This window comes from Halichoeres trimaculatus, unplaced genomic scaffold (genome assembly GCF_033239565.1).
Source record: "Halichoeres trimaculatus isolate MK-OKI-2021-1 unplaced genomic scaffold, fHalTri1.1 fHalTri1_scaffold_19, whole genome shotgun sequence".
In the NCBI taxonomy this organism is placed as follows: Eukaryota; Metazoa; Chordata; class Actinopteri; order Labriformes; family Labridae; genus Halichoeres; species Halichoeres trimaculatus.
This window is the reverse complement of record NW_027437197.1, coordinates 26649940-26672268: the sequence shown is the minus strand read 5'-3', so window position 1 is coordinate 26672268 and position 22329 is coordinate 26649940. Positions and strand designations below refer to the sequence as shown.

General features: G+C 39.1%; 1 protein-coding gene across 2 annotated transcripts; it reads left to right on the top strand.

Moving 5' to 3' along the window:
* The first annotated feature begins 230 nt into the window (after positions 1-230).
* Positions 231-19253, top strand: spopla (speckle type BTB/POZ protein like a). Of its 2 annotated transcripts, none has more exons than XM_074695551.1 (12): positions 231-455; positions 1433-1518; positions 10324-10441; positions 11926-12047; positions 12301-12452; positions 12778-12905; positions 14163-14340; positions 15789-15844; positions 15954-16076; positions 16967-17109; positions 17208-17261; positions 17770-19253. In XM_074695551.1, exons 3-12 carry the CDS (start codon positions 10364-10366, stop codon positions 17912-17914), a joined length of 1179 nt encoding a protein of 392 aa, XP_074551652.1. In that variant the 5' UTR covers positions 231-455; positions 1433-1518; positions 10324-10363; the 3' UTR covers positions 17915-19253. The 2 variants fall into 2 exon arrangements, with proteins under 2 accessions (XP_074551652.1, XP_074551651.1); XM_074695550.1 differs by having other exon boundaries at positions 233-455; positions 1433-1513.
* The last annotated feature ends 3076 nt before the right edge of the window (positions 19254-22329 follow it).

Below are 22329 nucleotides of genomic sequence, written 5' to 3'. Positions count from 1 at the left end.
TTTATACCAAACCTGTCCTTTATTATTGCTTCTAATATGATGGGCATAAAATAAGGGGACATCCACATATACAGTTGTTGTTAGGATCTTATAAGATATAATCAAACTGAAAATGTCATCACGATGTCTCTTTCACTTAAAATATAGTGCACGAGGAATCCTACTCTTGATTGCAGGTCTTTCATATTGGCAGCAGATGTACTACGGTTCAGTTGCTGGAATGAGAAAGAGCTGGGTGGTATCCAAATATCACGCATGCGCATTGGACCATCATTTTAGCCTGTCAAGCTACCAACCTGCTAGCCAGATGTAAGCTAGCACATATATACATAGACAAAGAAACCTTGAGAAAGAGATTGAGTGAAAATTGTTTGCAGTGACGGAGGGTAAAAGGAGCGACTGTGACATAAAGCTATATACGTTATCCCGTATATATGGAAATATTAAATTGAAAGGTATGATTTTAACATATCTTCTTGAACTTTTGTAGGCTGTAACTGCTGAGATTAGCCTTGTTAGCCGCTTGTTAGCCACTGTTGTTCTACCGGTGGCAGATTGTACCAAAGCGCTAGCATTGTTAGCATCCTGTAACATGGATCATTTGAGGCCCTTTGTTTTGAACAGAGTAATACAGGCATTGGACATGATATTACATATCCAATTTTAGGTATGCTAAGCCATTTTAATGCATTAGATTGGGGTTGTGGCTGTTGTAAGATAGACTTATAAATTTAATAGTAGGTGAACGTATTTAACACCATGAGTGTTAAGCTAACTGATATGTGTTGGCTGTATTTGCCGTCTAAGCCCGTAGTTGACACTATTGTGGCTAGTGAAAACAAATGTTAGCATGAGTTAGCTGTATACGCATTCAGAACTGCATTGAAATATATGCGCAATCTTAATGATGCACGCTTAAGTTTTCGTCTTTGATTGGAGTAGTACGGTTTTAGAAAGACGGCGAGTTCGTTTGGGTTAACACAAGAGTGCAATTTAGTGTACATCACTTTAGCTAACCTCAAATAACGCTAACATTAAGTGTTAAGTGTTGCACTTTAACGATTTCGAGAGGCTTTTTTCATAATAATAACAGACTACGAAGTCATTAAAACTCACAACTACAATACCAAAGAGGCATAGGTAAGCTGTATAGCAAGCCAAAGTTAGAATCAATTAACTTTCAACTACTGTAAAGTATCTTTTTATTTACATAGACAACATAATTCTCTGTGTGTCTGAAGAAAGCACATCCCGTCTTACATGTCAGCTAACAACGTTGCAGTTTAAACTTGGGTCTAAATATGACAGTCAAAGTCTATCTGCAAGACGTGAAGCTTTATTTCCAAGCACTTGGATGTTGAAAGCTTTTCTCACTCGTTCTTAGAGTTGAACAGGTTTAATTTTCAAAGCTTTGTGTTTTTTTTCCTTCCAGAGTGGAAAATGAAGATGGGGCCATGAGGGATCCTGTGATAACTTAGAAAAAAGGAATCATTGTTGTTTCAACCATCAAGAGGTGATGTAAGATCCCTGCATAAGTGTATGAAAACGTTTTTACTTTTACCTTTTTTTATTTTTAGATAAAGGTAATAGCTTCTGCAAGGTTTTGCAAGGGCCAGAAAACTCTAATCTGTAGTCTTGCCCATTGCATATAGGCTCTGGCAAAGACTTTTCTGAGGTCCTGCTGATCAGGACCAACTCTGAGCTCTTTGTTAGTGCTCTGTGAAAAGTAAAAATTGTGTTAAAACAGTTGGGTCAAATTGTGGGGAACACAGTGGTAATCAGTTGACCATAACACGTTTTAAGGCAAATTTATGCTGCAACAGAACAATTTGCTAATTTTATTTTTCAATGACAGACATACAGATGTCTTTCTCTATCACATTAGTGATATGAGTAATATTTGTATCAATCAAAATCCATGGAACATGTAACATTATAGCACTACTTTTTGCAAACGAAGCAGACAAATCTCCTATCCCAGTAAAAGAAAACATGTTGCATGTGGACAGTTGAGGTTAAAGTTATTTTCATGAGTTTTTTTACCAGACACACTCACACACACACAGAAGCTGCGTTTCCACCAAGCAGTCTGGTTCGGTTCAGTACGGTTTGGTACAGTTAAGCCTGATCCTGTTTGCGTTTCCTCAGCAAAACTGTGCCCTCTCATGGTCGGCGGTGTGTCGGCCGGATACTGCAGCTGTTAAATAATAGTGTGACACCGTGGCAGCGTGACACAGTTTACCCTGCTAATAAATCCAACGAAGAGGAAAAATGCGATACATTAAACAAAGAGCATAGAAAGAAGACATGCAGCATTTCATTCTCTCTGTGATTGGCATGTGGCTCTTTGATACAAAGTGCAATCAAGCTTTGTTTCAGAGAAGTCTGTGTGCCGCCAGGAGAAATGCAGCCGCTGTCGGGGTAAGTGACGATTCTTTTGACCAATCAATGGTCTGCAGTGTGTAGCTCCACCTTCCAAGAGCAGATCAGTTCAGTCTGGCACCCATACGGAAGGGTCCCAAAAAGTGGGACGGCTTGTCTCGGTTATTTGGGGATCTGTCCCGTGATAAGTCAGTGGAAACGCCGCTAAATGCGAGATGATCTGAACCGGTGTACTAAGTGTGCTGTTAGTTGCTTCATCTCCCGCTGTCTCGTATGTGCAAAAAACATACACACATTTAAGGCAGTGTTGCCCTTAGGTTTACAGCCGTAGGGGAGCGGTGATGTTTTCGGCAGCAGGAGACGGGAGCACCGGAGAGAAAGTGTTGCATCTTCACAAAAGCCCCCCCGTCTCCACCAAGTGGTTCAGTTCAGTTCGTCTTGGCACAGCATGCATTTTAAGGCGTTTCCACTGACAAATCTTGGGACAGATCCCCAAACAACCAAGACGAGCCGACCCACTTTTTGGCACCCTTCCCTAGGTTTGCCAGACCAAACTGATCCGATCTCTTGCTTTATCTCGCTAGAATCACTACAGACTGTTGATTGGTCAAAAGAACTGTCACTTACCGTGCGTCAGCTCTTTGTTTACCGTGTTGTATTTTTCTTCCTCATTGGATTTATTAGCTGGGTACACTGTATTGCGTCCATATTTGGGGGATCTGTCCCGTGATAAGTCAGTGGAAACGCCACAAGATGTGAGCTGTACCAAGACGAACTGAACTGGTCTGCTTGGTGGAAACGCGGCTAAATAAAGAGAACAAAAGGACGCAGGTGCACGTGCAGAGTGCAGGCCCTGCGTGCACCCATGCCAGCATTGTCTGGGCAACATCTACCAAACTACGTTTGTTTAAAAGGTCAAGATTCTTACCGGCCGCCTCTTTTGTTTCTGCAGTTTTATGGTGTCTACACGGCTTCGCTTTTTTAGTTTTGACACAAATCCCTCACCTGCTTCAGGTGCGTAATGCTAAAGTAGGCCAGAACCATACTAGAAGGAAATCTGCTCTTTTAAGCAGTGAAAGATGCTGATCATTTACCAGTTTATTATTTTAGATGCTTGCTATCTTCTCTAGCTAACATCAGGTGATCATTAAGATTCAAAGTCCTCATTTACTTGTTTATTTATCTGCATAACTGCAAATGATCATTTTTATTTGATTGAAACTTACCAAAGTAAAACACAATACATAAATAATCTACTTTATCATTTATTCCTACTTTATTTAAGCTAATTTTAAAAGCTATTTTTCCCTAAGTCATTTTAAACCTCTCATTAAACTTGTAGTTTGACTTGACACTAGGGCTGCACAACCTGGCCAAAATACAATATATCTTTAGACTGTATCAAGATACACAATATATATCTTGATTTTCTGATTCCTCTTCTAAATCACTCTATCAACGTTGAGTCCAGCCCTTTAATGCTTAAAATGATATCAGTATAATGTTTCCAGCAGACCTTTCAGTTGTATTTTTAAATTTGCAAGGAAAAAGGGGAAAATCTCAATCAGAAAAAGTTAAGCAAACCTTTTATTTTACAGCACCAGACTTTATGTAGTTACATATTCCCAGTTCTAGTTGAATAATTCATTCAGATTTATTCAAAAGGCTGATTATTATATTATATTATATTATATTTTTTATTATATTATTTTTTTTATTATATTATATTATATTATATTATATTATATTATATTATATTATATTATATTATATTATATTATATTATATTACACTTTGAAAATAACATGAGTCTGGATATTGTTGGTCATGCTGAAAAGACTCATCTTGCCAGTGACTGGTGTTTGTATGCCTGGGGTCTGGTTTTATTGTATTAGCTTTACCTCCTCTCACTGTTTACTTTGCAGTTTCCTTTTATGGTTTGTTTTTACACGTTTGTATAAACTTGTGATGTTGCCACCGAAACTTTTTTGTTGCAGCTTACAGTATTTTGGTATTCAGCTGTAAAATAACACCAAACAAACGTCCTCTCTGCCATCATGCATCAAGCAGTGCACAGCCGAGTGCTGTGTCTGAACGGCACTTAACTTTAGAAAACAAGCCCCAAGAACAAGAACCCAAAACCTGCAAGCAACTTTTTTTCCTCCTCTTCTAATACAAAACGCTCTAGATAGTTTTTCTGGATGGGCCCAGGGAGTGCAGTGCTCGCTGTGAGAGGAGAACCAGATGAGCAGCAGAGAGTGAAACGAGCCAAACACCCAAGAGATTTACGTTTCGACATCTGAAAACATTAACGTGACTATTTGTACTTGGTGGTTGCAATATAGTCATTTTATACATCTCACGTGCAACAACTTCCGATACATCGAGTATATTTAATATATCGGCCAGCTCTACTTGACATATTTAGTGTGTAAAATTAAAAAACAAGGTATAGACCTGATTTATAAGAGAGGTAACTCTAAAGTACTTCTGCTGTGATCTGGTGCTACATAGAAAATGATAACTCAACTATATAATGGGTAGGGGAGACACTGTAATGAGTTTGTCATTTGGGTGTTTTTGTACTTTTAAGTTGAGTTGTAAGAAGTACTTGTTAGTATGAAGTGTTTTATGTACATGATAAAACTAACTAGCTAGAGTCCTTCCAAAAGTTACTCTTGCACATTGGAGCACAAATACCATGAACTTATGCAACTCAACAGTCAGAGAAATCATTATGTCAGTATTAGGGATGGGTACCTTTCACATTTGAAACGATACGGTACCGATGCCCGGTACCTGGCAACTGGTACCGGTACTCAACGGTACCAAGTTTCGGCACTTTTTTTGTGTTTGTGTCCTAAAAAATATCAATTTGTTTAATAATGAACTATAAAAAAAATTCAATTTAACAAATGTATTCTTCAATATATAACCTTGCAATGCTGGGTTCATGTCCAGCATGGAAAATGCCTACTCTTCCACTCCCTCACAGTCACAAAGATGCATTTAGGTACCTAAACATGGTACCTTTTGGTTTTACATGAATTGATACCCGGTACTTTTGACAAAATTCTGTCGGTACCTATAAAAGTAGCTAATTCGGTACACATCCCCAGTCAGTATTCACTTTATTTCAGGTTGTCGTTATTGCCTCTCCTGCCCATTGGATAGCCCTCCCCTCCGCTCAGTGTCTCTGCATTACGGCTGCAGCGATTAATCGATGTAATTGACTGCATCAACTGTAACAATTCATCAACGCAAATTTGAACAGTTGACACGTCGCATTATTTGTTTTTATTGTTGTTGTTGTATTGTGAAATGAAATAACTGGCGATAAATGCTCATCTGTAACTTCAGTTCACAGCATGAGGTGCTGTGTTATTGGATACGTTTATGGGAAAAGATCACTAAGTTCATACATGAGGAATATTGATGATGAAATATCTCAGTGCCCTGACGGCACTGCGCGCTGACGAAGGCTCTGCATCTCTGGCTTGGACAGACTGACAGCTCCTGGTGTTTAGTGCCTGAAAACGTGATGAAGGGAGTCTTCTGTGCTCACTTTTTTTTAACAGTTTTTCAGGATTTAAGTCACAAATTAGTGTCAAAACTCTCCTTAACTTTTTTTAAAGTGAGTACATTTATCCAATGGAGCTCATTCATGCTCACACTGCACTGCCTCACTGGCAACACTCAGGGGGGAGGAGGAGGGGCCGAATTTGCATGAGGGAAGTGAAAATGGCGCATGTAGAGAAACAAAACTAAACGCGTGGTTATGGTGAGCTGAAAGAGAATTAGATGGGATCATACAGAGACCAAAGCAAGTCCCAATAAGCAAATAAACGTTAGAAAACAAGGTCAAAGCTGCTAATAAGTGGTCTGTCCAACACTGCGAACAACAACTTGGGACGCAGTCACACTGGCAAACGGTGCCGTGCTCAAGCAGGCTTCAGCCCTAAAGCACGTTTCGAATGGCCAGTGTGACCGCAGCCGGTCACTTCCATGCTTTTGCGGGCTTCAGAGAGGTGGGCTTGGGCACAGTTTACTTCATGCACGAGTACAAGCACGCAGACAGCTGTAGAGCTGGGCCATATATCAAATATATTTATACAACAAGTATTACAAGTTGTTGCATGTAAGATGTATAAAGTGACCATAGGGCAACCATGCAGTACAAATAGTCATGTTAATGTTTTCAGAAATGGGAACGTAAATCTCTTCGCTGATTGGCTCGTTTCACTCCCTGCTGCTCTGCTGGTGCTCCAATTCACAGCGAATTGTTTTAGCCCTACATAAGATTATATATGCCCCCAGTTTTCTGTTTTGTGACCACAAGTTTGTAGATTAAGGCCAAATAGTTGTCACCGAACTCCATGTACAGACTAGACTCCTCTTATCTATAGGTTACGTGAGTTTTGAAGCCTAATATTTGATGGTAATATGTCTGACTATAGAAGTCATCTTATTGTCGGCAAGACATCCTGGCTTTATGCTACACTAGTGATTTACAACTGCTCTGATTCACACAACAGTCACACAGCGGTGAATGACATAAGCCTTTAACCATGACCACATGTATTAAAACATAGTTCACTGTATATAGTTGTAGATAGTTGCACTGAATACGTGATTGCTCTCTGAAGTTCAAAAATTAAATTGTTCAACTTTAACACAGTGGTTGAACATCAAAAGAACTTTTTAGTTGTGATGCCAGGGGGGCAGGGGGTGCTGGATGTCAGTCATGATTGTGGGACACTGACAATCTGTCCATATGGTGAGATCACATCTTATTTTATGGGTTAGCTGGATTGTTAACTATTAAACGTAAAGTTTTAAGAATAGAATAGAATACAATAAAACATAATAGGGGTGTAATGGTACATGTATCCGTACCGAACCGCTCCGTAAGGCCGTTCAGTTTGGTACAGTTCTGTATTTGAACGAGAACAGTAAGGTTACGTTAGCCGCTGCACATGGTTCTTTAATATTCACGAGAGTACTCGTGTGAAGTATTCACATAGTATCCACTCACGTAGTATTCATGTGAGTGGACGTGACGTCTCACGGTGAGCCAATCAGAAGATGAATATCAAAGAGCTTCCGTAGCCACAGGAGCTTGTGTCTGAATTGTGCATCATGGCTGCTGCTAACGACCAACCGGAGCTTGAAGAGCCTCCCCCCTCGCTGTGTAATGGCAAGTTTTTGGTTTAATAAACATGCCAAACAAGCAAATGGTTTTGCGTTGTTCCATACTGTACCGAAAATGTACTGAACCGTAACCCTAAAACCAAGGTACGTACCAAACCATTATTTTTGTGTACTGTTACACCCGTAGAACATAATAGAATAGAACTTTGTCATTGTAACAAGTACAATGAAATTGAAGTCACAGCAGCAATCAGAAAATATAAGTAAGAAAGTGTATAGAAAGTGCAAAAAGGTCCACAAGAAAATAGATGCTGACAGCTTGTCCACAATTGTCCAGTCAGCCAGCATCCACCTCCACAGGGTCCAGGACTGAGCTTCTTCAGTCATGCTCCATCTCTGTCTCCTGGATCCTGTCTGCTCACAGCAGGTGAAGCTCCTCCAACATGGTGTTGGTGTCTGATGTTAGCTCCGTTAGCCATGTCTGTGAATAGCATGATGCTACTCTGCCCCCTGGTATTCCCTCTGTTGCTGGGTTAGCATGGCTAGCATTATTATTATTATTAGCATGACTTCACATTATACAGTTGGATCTAACCAAAGGTTGAGGACGATCCAGCTGCTGTCAGGTGCCTCTTCAGACTGAGCCAGCAATATCTGATCATGTACACTGACTAAGCTTTGATAACTGTGTGAGAGAGCGTGAAACCAGGGATGTCTATTTTTTTTTGTCTGGTGTTCTTCCAATAGAGTCATCAGCCCAGCAGTGAATAAGAGATTTGAAATCAATCATTGTGTGCCAAATTAAAGCAAACCAGCACATTTGAAATTGTTTTAACTAAGGGGTTTAAAAAATGTGCCCATCTTACCTGAGCATGAGAGAGAGAAATGTCTCCTAGCAAAATATGCAGTCATGTAAAGAAAAAAGCACCAACACCCTCATTATTCATACAGTAGTAAATGGAAAATGTTTTAATTGAGGGTAAGCACAAAGTACTGATGTAGCTGCTGTTAAGTTTAGCCATTGGCTAGCAGCTAATGTTGTATCCTGTTTAAAAGTGTTAAAGCCTGTAAACAAACTGCAGTCATGTCTCACTGTTGACTCAAAAAAGGGTTAATTTCACCCTCTTCAAATATGTTAGCATTTCACATTCTTCTTTCTTTGCAGCTTAATACTCCTCTTTTACATATGTTATTTCCATGTAATGTCTAAAATATGGATGTAGCCTCCACTATGTCACTGTCTGTTCCTGATGCAGAGTATAAATGGAGAATGGAGTTGATCATCAGGGCCATATTGGAAGTGCCGATTCAAAAGGCCAGCTTGGAGCCTTCACACTAACAGCCATAGGGCGCCCAACAGATGTTACCCCACTCCAGCACACCTGATTCAAATGAATGGCTCGTTATCAGGCTCGAGCAGAGCTTGATGATGAGCTGATCATTTGAATCAGGTGTGTTGAAGTCAGGAACATAAAAAACATGCAGGGCAGGGGGTCCTTCAGGACCAGGGTTGGGAAACACTGCTTTAAGGAATGTAGGTTGAGTCGCCTTCTCATTGGCTCTTCAGGTGTTGTCCCCCTCTTTGGCTGCTGGCCATCCTCTGTCTGTCTGCACCTGGCATTCATCAAGTGGGTGATCAGCCCCCCTTCACTTGTCTGTAGAGAAACTGTTAGATACTAGGGATGAGAATTTACGGTAATCCTTGTACTCCAATATTTGTGGTTTTGAATGAACAAATATTCGAATCGTAGCAATTATTATTTTCTAACTGTAAACAAAAATATGGGATGCATGGCTCCTTGAAGTACTGATCCAACTCGTTATTGGCTTCTGTGCCGACTGTGCAGTAATCATTACCGAACAAAGTGTCAAGTGCCTCAGCGCTTGTAAATTGGGAGGATGCTGGTCGATGTCTGTCTGTCTCAGGCAGAACACTGTCACTTCTGGGCTGTTCTTGGATGCATAGAGTTCAACGAGTGTCTTAAACCACATGTGGTTGAGCATTGAACTTGTACTTCTGTGGTATGCCAGTTTAACTCCACATGTTTTGCACTGCACACTGCACTGCACAAAAACACCGCTAAATAAGGCTCTAGTTCTCATCGTGTCGTAAACGGCGCTACCTCCGCTACGAGGCGCTCGCCGCTTAGTGTATCAGTCTGCGCGCGGCGTGCCAGATATAAACGCAGGTAGTCTGCCAGGACGAAGAGACACGATGAGAACTAGAGCCTTATTTAGCAGTGTTTTTGTGTGAAAGTAACGCGCTGAAAATTCTCTAAATAAAGCGTGAATGCAGACTGATATCAGATTTTTTCGGTGGAGTCTGTTTATTTGTATTTTTGGTCAAGTAAAATATGGCCCCGTCTGAGTGCAGAGGAAACCAGCAGAGGAGCAGGGAGGGGGTGTTTGGTGTGAGTGCTCTTTGCTTCTGCTGCACAAAATCACTGCTGTAGGGGTAATTTCTGACCTAATCCTTGTGATAGGACCCAACTTGTTCCATCCCGGAGTATCACTTTAAGGCAGCCCTCCCTTCAAGCTGCATATTCTGTTCATTTTCTGATGTTAAGGTTTTGCCGTGGTATTGTTTAAGTATTGGTATTGAGATAATTTGAGCGGGTATCGTTTCAAATCATAACTTTGATATCCCGACAATACTACTTCATGTGCAACTCTATGCAACTTGACTCCAGTCAGAAGAGAATTGAAATAAATACAAAACAGTATCTAGCCTTATTCAGCCACTCAGTATGATCGTTCTCTTGATTGCTTATATCTGTTTTTGTCAAGCAGCATTTTAGGGAGAAGAGTGATTGGTACCCCAGAGTTGGTGATGTCCCGGGTTCCCACCCCTCCTCCTCCTGGGGAGATGTCAAGTGGACCTGTGGCAGAGAGCTGGTGTTACACACAGGTCAGTTCATTACTACTCCCATTCAGGTCTGTTCTTCAAGAAGGTGACCAAATTAAACAGATAGTTCATCTGTCCCTCTCAAAATGATCTGCTCTGATTTAACCCTTGATGGCTTTGTTCCAATTAGTGCTGCACGATTATCGCAATCGCAGTGTCAGCACATGCAATTACGTAATCGCAAAAGAGGTGCGATTGTGCAATTATTTTTTAAAAATGTAAAAAAATAAGCGTGTTTGTGTGTGTGTGTGTGTGTGTGTGTGTGTGTGTGTGTGTGTGTGTGTGTGTGTGTGTGTGTGTGTGTGTGTCTGTGTGTCTGTGTGTGTGTGTGTATGTGTGTGACTGAGTAAGAGAGCGAGCATGAGAGACTAATCAGTCACTGTTTCATCTGGTCATGTGACTACCTGCCCCCCTGGTACGGCAGTTTAATCAGACAAGTTGGAGCACAAAGAAGTAAGTGAGGCGCTCAAGGCAAAAAGAAACTCTGCCTCTGTTATTTGGTGTTATTTTGGTTACCGATTGAATGACACAGCAAAAAGATGTAATTTTCAAAACATGCAACGCAAAAGTGGCATAAATGTGCTATTTTGAATACAAACAAAACAGTACTGTACATTGTTGTTTGTATACAGTAAGTTTGGATATATGAAATCCTCAGTAATCCATCTCTGCTTTTTTCTGGATTTTTCTCCATGATAACCAAGCAAGTCTGTAGACACATGACACAACTTTTTTTATTAAATCGCAAGCACAATCGCAATCGCAATATTGTCCACCTAATCGCCAATAGCACCTTTTCCCCAAATCGTGCAGCACTAATTTAAATTGAAGCACAAATTGAACCAAAGAACAATTTGATGCAAATCACATTTGTTTAGTTCAGCGCAACAGATTGAATCCAAAGTCATTTTGTTTCTTAAAAAAGGTCAAGAATAAAGAAGAGTATTATTTGTCCTTCAAAATTATGCTGTCAACTTTCCTTTACTGTGCTGTATTAGCACAGCATAGTCTGTGTTAAACCCATTGGAAATAATGCAGAACACAGGGGGACAGAGGCCATATCTCTAAGTAAAAGAAACACTCTGATTATTTCTTTATTTAAATTATATAAATTTAATTGGAAGACTTGTGAAAGGTAATTTATTTCTGTCTGCTTGGTACCTTGCTATTGTGATTTAATGTAGAAATCATGTCACAAACCCATCACACCAGGTGACACTGTAAAGTCTGTAACAGAAATCATATGTACCATGAGAGGACGGATGTCAGCTGTGATGGGAAAGTAGAGTTGTTTTTACTCCTGTTAGCCCCAAGGAGGAGGCTTTGGACAGAATCATTTTCTTATTGTGACACTATCCATTTTTCTTAATTTCTACTACTGTTACATTTTTGTGATGTATTATAAAAATTTAACTGTTTTGTAATATTGTATACAAATGTGATGAACAGCAGTGATGAGAATTTGTGCTTTTCTCTCATTTTCCAAGGTCAAAGTTGTGAAGTTTTCCTACATGTGGACCATAAACAATTTTAGCTTTTGCAGAGAGGAAATGGGGGAGGTACTGAAGAGCTCAACCTTCTCCTCTGGCCCTAATGACAAGATGAAATGGTTTGTACCCCAGCTAAACCAATCACTGCAATTCATTGGCATGCAGGGTCTCTGCAGTGTAGTTACAGCCTTTAGTTACAGACTTGGCATTTGTGACTGTACCAAACAGCTTTGGATAATTATTTATTTATTTTTAATGTATTGATTGTTTCATTTTCTTATGAATTCATAATCTTGTTTTCCTATGTAAAAAGGTGGGACTCAACAGTAGTTTGTGATCTAACTGGTCCATTGTTATCTGATTACCTTTCAGGTGTCTGCGAGTTAATCCAAAGGGACTTGATGATGAAAGCAAAGATTACTTGTCATTGTATTTACTCCTTGTTAGCTGTCCAAAAAGTGAAGTCAGAGCAAAATTCAAGTTTTCTTTGTTGAATGCAAAAAGAGAGGAGACAAAAGCAATGGGTGAGTACCAGCGTTTTCAACGTTGAACCAAAAAACTGATATTTTACTGTATATATATTTTACTGTCCAATTTTTTGTCCAATTTAATTTCATTAAACCAAATAAGAATACAAATGTGGCTTCCATAAAAGGATAACTAGCATTGTGTTGTGTGTTTGATAGGCTAACGTAAGTCTTTAATTTAGACGTGCTGGTTACAAGTGCCACATTTTTTTTTTCAGCGTATTTTTCTTTGTCTGTTTTATTCCTCCACTTTAAGTATTTTTCTTACCTTCAACTAAAATGAGGTAATTATTAAGACTAACACTTCCCATCCTCTGAACAGAAAGCCAAAGAGCATATAGATTTGTCCAAGGCAAAGACTGGGGCTTCAAAAAATTTATAAGACGAGACTTTCTTCTTGATGAGGCCAACGGACTCTTACCTGATGACAAGCTCACCCTGTTTTGTGAGGTAATCTCCATACTTCTGCTTTAATTGTTGCTTCTATCAACTTACAGTCTTTGAAAATACATCAGGGAGTAGGGCTGGGTGATGATGAAAGAAACAAAAATCACACTTGATTGAACCTTTTACCTTGATTGTGGTTCATGCACAATTATCCTTTCTCAGCTCGGTTTATTCTTTAAATATTTGTACAGTTTTAAAACAAGTAACTGAAATGAACATGCACAGATGAACAATTAGGGGTTATATTTGAAACAATGAAATTAAAAACACAAATCAGCTAGAATACAAATGTCTCGTGAAAAAAACCCACATTTATCTGAAAAAAGGGGAAAAAAAATAGAAAACCTTTATTTCTATCAAACAAAATAAATATTTTTTATACTGTGGTGTTGATATAGAAAAAACATTCACCTTATGAAAAAGGTTCTTCACTACTTTTTGGTTGACGTCATCCTCATTGTAGCCAAAGTGTATCCAAATAACTGACACTGAATTTGTATCCAAATAACTGACACTGAATTCCTTTGGAGCTTGGACCCAAAAAGACGCTGACGCTTCTATGTAGAGACGTCCTGCCAAATCTAACCACAGTCCAATGGCAATGGCATTATTTCATTGTATAAATCCAGCTATGCTCAGTCTGTTTTTGGTCTGACTAAGCTCATAGTAAATGAACTGTGTGTAGCAGACTGAAAGGGACAGTGTCGCATGGCTTCTTCTCTTCTTCTCTGCTGGTTTGCAGGCAGCCTTCAAGCTTTGCGACACCTGGCTGCCCGTCGTGTAACTGCACAGCCAGGAATGTATTTTGAGGGGTTGGTGTGTTAGCAGAGAGAGAATTACAAGGAGTGGAATATCAAAATAATGGACATAGCAGTTTTACGTTGGTTAGAAGCTCTAAATGCTAGTTTGAAATATTTTGGGATTAATTGCCCAGTCCTATCAGGGAGTCTTTTTGCATTGCATTAAGCGCGTTGAAAAACTGACTTATTAAGTACTGCTATAAGTGAAGTGTCACTAAATTCACTTGCTTCATAACAGCCCCAGAGAGACAGTTTATTAAAGCAAAGACAAATATTTTTGGTTTTGAGATGCTTGCGCTTTTGCAAACAAAATTCTTCTCACTGAAGATTCCTTAGCCTTGAGATGATAATTTAAAAAATTTGAGTGTAACTTCTCTTTGAGGCATCTTTGCAGTTAAGATGTTCAGTCGTGGTCAAACTACTTTAACTTTTCTGTCTTACTGGTGCTTCTTATTTTCAGGTAAGCGTTGTCCAGGACTCTGTGAACATTTCTGGCCAGTCCAACATGAACATGCTTAAAGTACCAGAGTGTCAACTTTCTGATGACCTGGGAAACCTGTGGGAGTGTTCACGCTTCACAGACTGCAGTCTCTATGTGGGAGGCCAGGAGTTCAAAGCACACAAATCCATTCTTGCAGGTAAGACTAACCTGGTCCTGCAGTTTTGGCTTGCAGAAACTAGGATATAAGCACCAAAATGGCTTCAGCAAAACACACCCGTAGCTTCTCTTTAGAGTGGCTAGCTAGTGGAACGCCTCAAGCACCAAAGGCTTTGTAGTCCCAGCTTGATTTTAGCTGCCCAGCAGTGCAGTGGGTTTTTATCCTCTGCTTCTCCTTGACCCAAACGACTAAAGGATCTATAAGATAGGGAAGTTGTCCAACCTCCTCAGCTTGTCCAGTGTTTCCCCTACCATTATATAGGAGGGGGTGGCCCGCCCCCCTGGAAATGAAGTTAATTGTTATCTTCCATGTAGCGACAGATCACAGCAGAAGTGATTTAGAGTTAGCTCTCTCACAAACCAGGTCTATACCTCGTTTTTTTAATCCAACAGACTAAATAGCCTTATGTTATTTATCTAATTTTCATGATGGGGTGTCGGGTTCACATTTCTCCTAGCAGAACTTCACCGTGCGCGAAAGAGCACGTGATATTTAGCCCTTCTCCATACCTTGGTTGTAACTAGTGGTTATTTGAGTCACTGTTGCCTTTCTATCGGCTCCAACCAGTCTGACCATTCTACTCTGACCTCTGGCTTCCAACAAGTAGGGATTGGTACCGAATTAGGTACTTTTTTAGGTACCGACTGAATTCTGTCAAAAGTACCGGGTACTGATTCACATAAAAACAAAAGGTACCATGTTTAGGTACCTAAATGATTCATTGTGACTGTGAGGGAGTGGAAGAGTAGGTGATTTTCCATGCTGGACATGAACACAGCATTGCAAGGTTATATATTGAAGAATACATTTGTTAAATTGAATTTTTATTTTATTTTATTATTAAACAAATCGATATTTTTTAACACATGAACACAAAAAAAGTACCGAAAATTGGTACTGTTGAGTACCATTACAGATTGCCAGGTACCGAGCATTTGGTACTGTATCGTTTCAAATATGAAAGGTAACCATCCTTACCAACAAGGCATTTTTGCCCACCGAACTGCCGCTCACTGAATATTTTCTCTTTTTCGAACTGTTCTCTGTAAACTCTAGAGATGGTTGTTGGTTAAAATCCCAGTAGATCAGCAGTTTCTGAAATACTCAGACCAGCCCGTCTGGCATCAACAACCATGCCGTGTTCAAAGTCACTAAAATCACCTTTTTTCCCCATTCTGATGCTTGGTTTGAACTGCAGCACATTGTGTTGACCATGTCTACATGCCAAAATGCATTGAGTTGCTGCCATGTGATTGGCTGATTAGAAATTTGCATTAACGAGCAGTTGGAGATGTGTGCCTAATAAAGTGGCCGGTGATTGTATGTTACTGATGTTTTTTCTTTTTTTTAATAACTTCTGCTTCCATGCCAAGTATGGCCATAATATTCAAAGTGTTCGTATAATTCCAATTATTTTTTCCCAACAGCAAGGTCACCGGTCTTTAATGCAATGTTTGAACACGAAATGGAAGAGAGTAAAAAGGTAAGAAAATTAAGTTGTTAAAATCTGCCTCTGGTCCATAACGTGCCTCTGTATTTTTACATGTTGTATACGTTGTTAAAAATCAAGAATCTCTTGTCTTCTCTTTCAGAACCGTGTTGACATCAGTGACGTAGACCCTGAAGTCTTTAAGGAAATGATGGGCTTCATATACACCGGAAAGGCCCCTAACTTAGAGAAGATGGCAGACAACTTGCTGGCAGCTGCAGATAAAGTAAGTACCGAAGAAAGAAACAATTGTCTCAGATCTTTTAAAGCTGTAATGTTGGTGTATCTCTGTCTGTAATTTATTTTATATTTCTGTTGATTTATATCTTAACATTATGTATCAGTACTGTCTCACAGGATTTTCTCTGGTGTCATGGGCTGTTCATGTCTTACAGCCTAAATTGCTTCTTCTAAGATCATATTTATAATTAAGTTGTGACTCTATGGAGTATTACTTCATTAGGGAGCTATCTCATGAAGTCTACTTCACCATTACAGTTTACTCTGTAGAGCTGAGCTACAGCTTGATGCTCAGGTGTGTGAATCAGGAGCTGCTTGGTTTCCCAGATCCTAGGAGGCACAGCAGTGTGGAGAAGCATGGCCTGGGCTGTTGATTGATTGGTTTTCATTTCAAATTCTGAAGTTTGTCCTCTCTATAATTATGTGTGGTTGACGGCATGTCAGATGCATCCCATGTTTTTATGTTGGTTTCTGTGTGACTCAGTGGATCATACCATTGTGTACTACTGACTGGCCTCACCTCTGGAACAATGTGTTTTTTTATTTTCGGAATTTTTTCTCTCACTGGTTTGAAACTACAGATTAAAAATGTACTTTAATTATTGACGTAATTATTGTAATTGACAACCTGATATTCCATCCACAACAATCCCTGATGATTTCTAAGTATTTTTTCTATGTTAAATTGTTTTACAAATTGCTGGTTCTTACTCGTTGGGCTTAGGTTGTTGTTTCTTATTTGTGATGTAGTTGTTCTCATTAAATCTTTATAAAAACATTAGAATAGATGAGAGAAAACCTTAAACCAGAGCATCAGCAAGTTGTAACAGCTGTTTTATTGTTTGCTTGTTTTTTTTTACTTTCAACCCCCACCAGTACGCTCTTGAGCGTTTAAAGGTCATGTGTGAAGAGGCACTTTGCAACAGCCTTTCAGTGGAGAATGTGGCAGACACCCTCATCCTAGCAGACTTGCACAGTGCTGAGCAGCTCAAAGCACAAGCCATAGATTTTATCAACAGGCAAGTATCGCAAAAAAAAAAAAACCCTGGTGATAAATTCCAGCTGCCATTTCTGTTTACCAGCCCTGAATGCTTACCTTTTTATCTCCTTGCCATAGGTGCAGTGTCCTGAGACAGCTGGGCTGTAAAGATGGAAAGAACTGGAATAGCAAGTATGTAATTAGCTGATATGTGTGACACAAGATTAATAACACACTGCTATCTCTTCCCCCAACCTGATGCATTAGAATTCATTGTTTTAGCTCAGGCAGACAGAGTGCTATTTGCCTTTCCAGTTTTAAGCCCTGTATCTTTGTATCCAAGTTATTAATAGACTCATATTTGGATGAAACCTGGGAGTGAAGTATTTGTAGAATTTTAAAACAGGGAGTGGCCACTACGGAAAGTTACCCTCCAATGATTTAGTGCTTTATCCATGGGCACCTTGAAATATTTAATCTTCTTTGTGTATTCATAGTGAAAATGTGAATGAGCTGGTACTCTATAACAATTTGAAGCTGTGGACAGACAGCAGTAATGGACCTTTTCAAATGTATTGTGCAATTGGCAAATCAAGTCCCCCTTCTCTGCTTTGTCATTACATTCTCATTTATGTTTATTGTTTTTTAATGTGCACGTTCTCATGTCTCGAGTGTAACTTCATTTTGACTATGCTTACAGTCATGCTACAGACATAATGGAAACTGCAGGCTGGAAGTCAATGATCCAGTCCCATCCTCATTTGGTAGCTGAAGCTTTCCGTGCCCTGGCTTCAGCGCAGTGCCCACCCTTTGGTCTTCCCAGGAAACGTCTAAAACAGTCCTGACTGCTTGAGTGTGCCCCAGGAATTCACTGGAGGTATGAAGCATGGGTTTACAAAGGACTAGTGAGGGTACCATTCTTTATTTCAACCAAAACTGAACACACTTGAATAAAGAAGAAGAGGAGTGGAGCTTTCTGGCCAGGTATGTGGGGAGGCTGGCACGTGGTCGACAGACATCAGTGGATTGGGAAATGAATGGTAAAAGTGGTATTGCTTGCTTGCTTTGCTGCCCTGCCCTAACTGAATTTTTTTCAGCATGGGTAGCAAGTCAAGCTGTCTGCTACTGTTTTTCCCTGTATTTTAAAAATGGCCTTAATATATCTGCCATTGCTCTGGAGCTGCTCTAGAGTACTTTGTCTATTTTACTCTGTGCCTGCCTTGTCACAAAGACCAGGCCACCTCCAGGTTGCACTAGTTCCCATGAATTGTTTTGATATGGAGTTCTTTAGGAACGTAACAAAGGTTTAACTCAATGGGAAATATTATATATTTGTAATGTTTAGCCCATTTTGTGACTAGACATTAAAAGCATGAACACTTTCAGTGCAAGGTCAGTTCTTTACACTTTTTAAAAGATGAGTATGCCCCATATTGATGGCACCATTTCTATGTAAAGACAGTTTATAGCAACTATCTTCAAAAGACCGGTGTACAAGAGACTGTTCTATTGCATATTTGGGGGGAAATTGTATTCTGCCATTATGAATCAGACCCAGTGTCAATCGTTATAAAACGTTAGGTGGAAAAGTGTCAATACTTCTGCCCTAATATCTACAACATTGGAAAGTTATGGAAGTATTTAGTCTCCCATTTGAATGACATATTCCGGATCATACATCTGTGGACCGTTATAGATGCAATTTTAACTCCTGTCTTTTAGTATTGCCAAGTTTCAAATATTATATATTCTCAGTAATATTGTGGTTAACAAAAGTGGAGAAGAGACTAATGCATGGCCATGTTATTGTCACAGAGAGTGTCCAAGTACCAATTTCGTGTTAAACAATTTATTTTCTGCAATTATCTGACAGATCTGTGCAGAATGAAAATGAATTGAGTACGTGCAAAAACTTCCTTTCACATGCTTGGATATTTGTAGGATGCTGAGCATCTTTTCCACTGGCAATGTTATCTGTGTTCAACTGGGGGGTTGTCATGTTATTTAGTCTGTCTCGTATTTAGTGTGGTGTGACCAACACTTCAGATGGTTTTGTAAATTAAAAGAGAAGTAGTAATCATTTTTACATGGTATTACTTGTCATTCAGCGTGTTTGTTTTGGAAGCAAAAAATGAAGTTATTGTCTGCAAGAATGCCTGCATTAACCCATTAAACAATTTTTCAGCAGTCTGATGCACTCGTTATTAAGATCCACACTGATCTGATGCTTTTGTACATAAGTTAAGGTGAACTTCTTACCCACTAACCCCACAGTTTTCTGAAGATGCTCTGATAAAAGACAGATCTGAAAATCAGTATAAACGTTTTAACTGCATTTTCACAGAAGATCATCACAGAAAGTTGTGAGACAGCATCTCTGCTTTGAGCGGACTGTAAAACTCCTGATCCTTTTTTGTTCTCTGCCCTTACTATGGTGCCTTCAGTCACAGTGAAAGCGTCCATGTTTTTAGTCTGCAAATAACAGAAACTGTCCATGTGGGCAGAAATAAGCACCCGCACTTCTTTCATCAAACCTTGGTTAAAATTGTAAAACATTTTGGTAGTTAAGAAAACAGTTTGAGGTTGTATGTTGTTTTTATTCTATACTGTGACTAGAAGGCATGTTTGAGTCCACTTTTTTCAGACCAAACCAGTACAAGTGATACTACTAGAACTTTTGATACATCAAATTTCAGTTCATAGTGACAGATCATTTTGAACAAAGACAGCACAGTCACTCTGACATTAAGTCCAAATGAAACACCAACAACTCTCTGAGTTTTGTTTTTGATAAGTTAACAAAATATGAAATAATACTAAGAACCCTCAGAATTGTAGTTATTTCTTAAAATGAACTCAAGTGCAAAATAAAACAGATTAACTTTTAACGCTCCCAGTTAATTCACACTATCCACGTTTACATGGACCCAAATATTCCGCTTGCATTTGGTTTATTTGCTTAAACAGAAAGAATTCAACCTTTGTATACACCTCATTCCGAAAGAAAAGTGCCAATCCGAATGGACATTTAATCGGTTTCACAGGGGTGGAATATTGGCAGATGCAGACGCAACTAGAGATGTTCCGCAGCTTTAAAAATGGCGGCGAGCCGTCAGCACTGGACTGCTGCAGAAAGTTTGTTTTTGATCCAAACTTTGAAAGAAATGAACATAATTTCAAGACTGGACGGACGACAAACTTGCAATACGGGGTATTGCAACACCATGATAAACAAACTGTCGTCCTCCAGCTTTGATAAATCTCGTGATGTTAACGTTTTTCTGCGCATGCCTCATTGACTATTCTGTTTGATTACAGCGGAGCATGTAGACCAGAGATTGGAATATTCCTTTCCATGAAAACTATTGTTTTCAGAAAAGTCATTCAGAAAGATTCCATTTGAAAAGACGAAAAACTCCTCATGTAACTGTGGCTACTGTACAGGACCTGACACGCATTTGCCATTGTAGCAAACTGTGGCAGTGTAGCGCCAGCTACTGGTGAGGAGGACTAACTTGACATAAGATTTTTTGCTTTGAGTATCAGCCTGTTACCTATAACTTTTATCGGTACTCGTCGATCCCTAGTGACCAACCGAGACAATTAAACCCTTTCATGGGGCTTGGCTGGCTAAAAGACGTTATTTTTAATAATCTCTTCAATGCTTTTCTTCATGATATTTATTTCCCTAAATGAGTTGAATGAGCTATGATAAGAGTCAGGTTGGGTCATTTTATTTAAATCACATTTGTTGAATTGATAGACAGCAGTAGTAGTAGTGTATGTCTGATCTTTCCAGCCTCCAGTCGTTCAGAAAAAAGCAACAAACAGACTTTTGCTGTGACTGTGAATTGTCATTGTGCTAGGCTTTGTTGTTATTTCATACTTATTTCATTTTGAAAAACTTATGAAAGATGGACTTTTTTCCTTGAAGTAACAGGGAAAGATAATTTTCCCAAATACATCTTAGATTAAAGTCATTTAACACTGACTCGTTGGTAAATGTTCTACTTGTTAATGGATAAGCAGCTAACAAAGCATTTTTCATTATGATTAATTTTAGTGTCTCATGATAAGTTACATCATCATGGAGGTGTGAGGTGGTGTCAACATGCTAACGTTTCTCTTAGTTTGCCAATGATCCAGATCAGTGCAGCAGCAGCCAGCCCTTGTGAGTGTGATGTCTCTGGAGTGGGCGCCTCACCCTGATCAGATAAGAGTAATGGAAGTGAACAAAAGTCCCCCTGTCACTGATGGTCACAGCAAATGGATGTGCTCCCTAAGGTGTACCGCTGGTATCATCCATGCCTGTGGACACAGATTTATTGCCCATTAAAAAAAGTATCGTGAAGTGTAACTCCTGAAGAGATGCAGTTATCCCATTGAGAATTTGTAGCAGGAATCAAACAGAACGACAGATTTTCAAGGTTTACTCTGAAAGACTGAATTCAACACAATGTGACAATACACCAACATTCAAGTTTAAATGAGTTTAATGCCATTAAAAAAAGATTTTTACAGTCTATTTTTAACAAAATGGACCTCAAATAAAATCAAGCAATTGTACTGTACAGACCACTTAGCTCTTTTATTTACAGGAACATTTTTTATCCAAATTTATCAAGCTGGAAATCAAAATGGGTCAAATCTGCAAATGATCTATCACTAACAGTGTAACATTTATGTACATGGTATTGCTCAACACACAAAAAAATTAAAAGACATTATACTTATTGATTTATTTCTCTGAAAAATTAGAATAATTCAACATTTTTTAATCTGAAGCCATTAAAAAATGTTTTAGTGCTACACGATAATACACAGCAATTGCACAAAGGAGTAGAACTAATATCTAGATTACCTTTGAGTAATGTTCATATCATACACTTTTCATTTTTATAATGTGACGATCATTTACAGCTGATTAAGAGAGAGACATGATACATCAAATAAAGGTACAATGACACAAATTACTGATCAGTCATAGTTTAACTCACATTGCATGAAACCACCTGTCTGTTTTTCTGTAATGTTTCAAAACTGTTTCTACCAGAGTCAAAGCACACAGTCCATTTTCTGTAAGACTTATTTTAATCCACACTGCCAGTCACCTTAACTCAGCCTGATCCAGAATCACACTTCTCATCAATGTGCCACACCTATGCAGTAGTTTAACCCTTTTTTTCCCACCCATTTTTCTTTATTTCCATTTCCCTTTTTCTTTATCATTGCTCCACTTTGGGTTCCTTCATGATCGGTC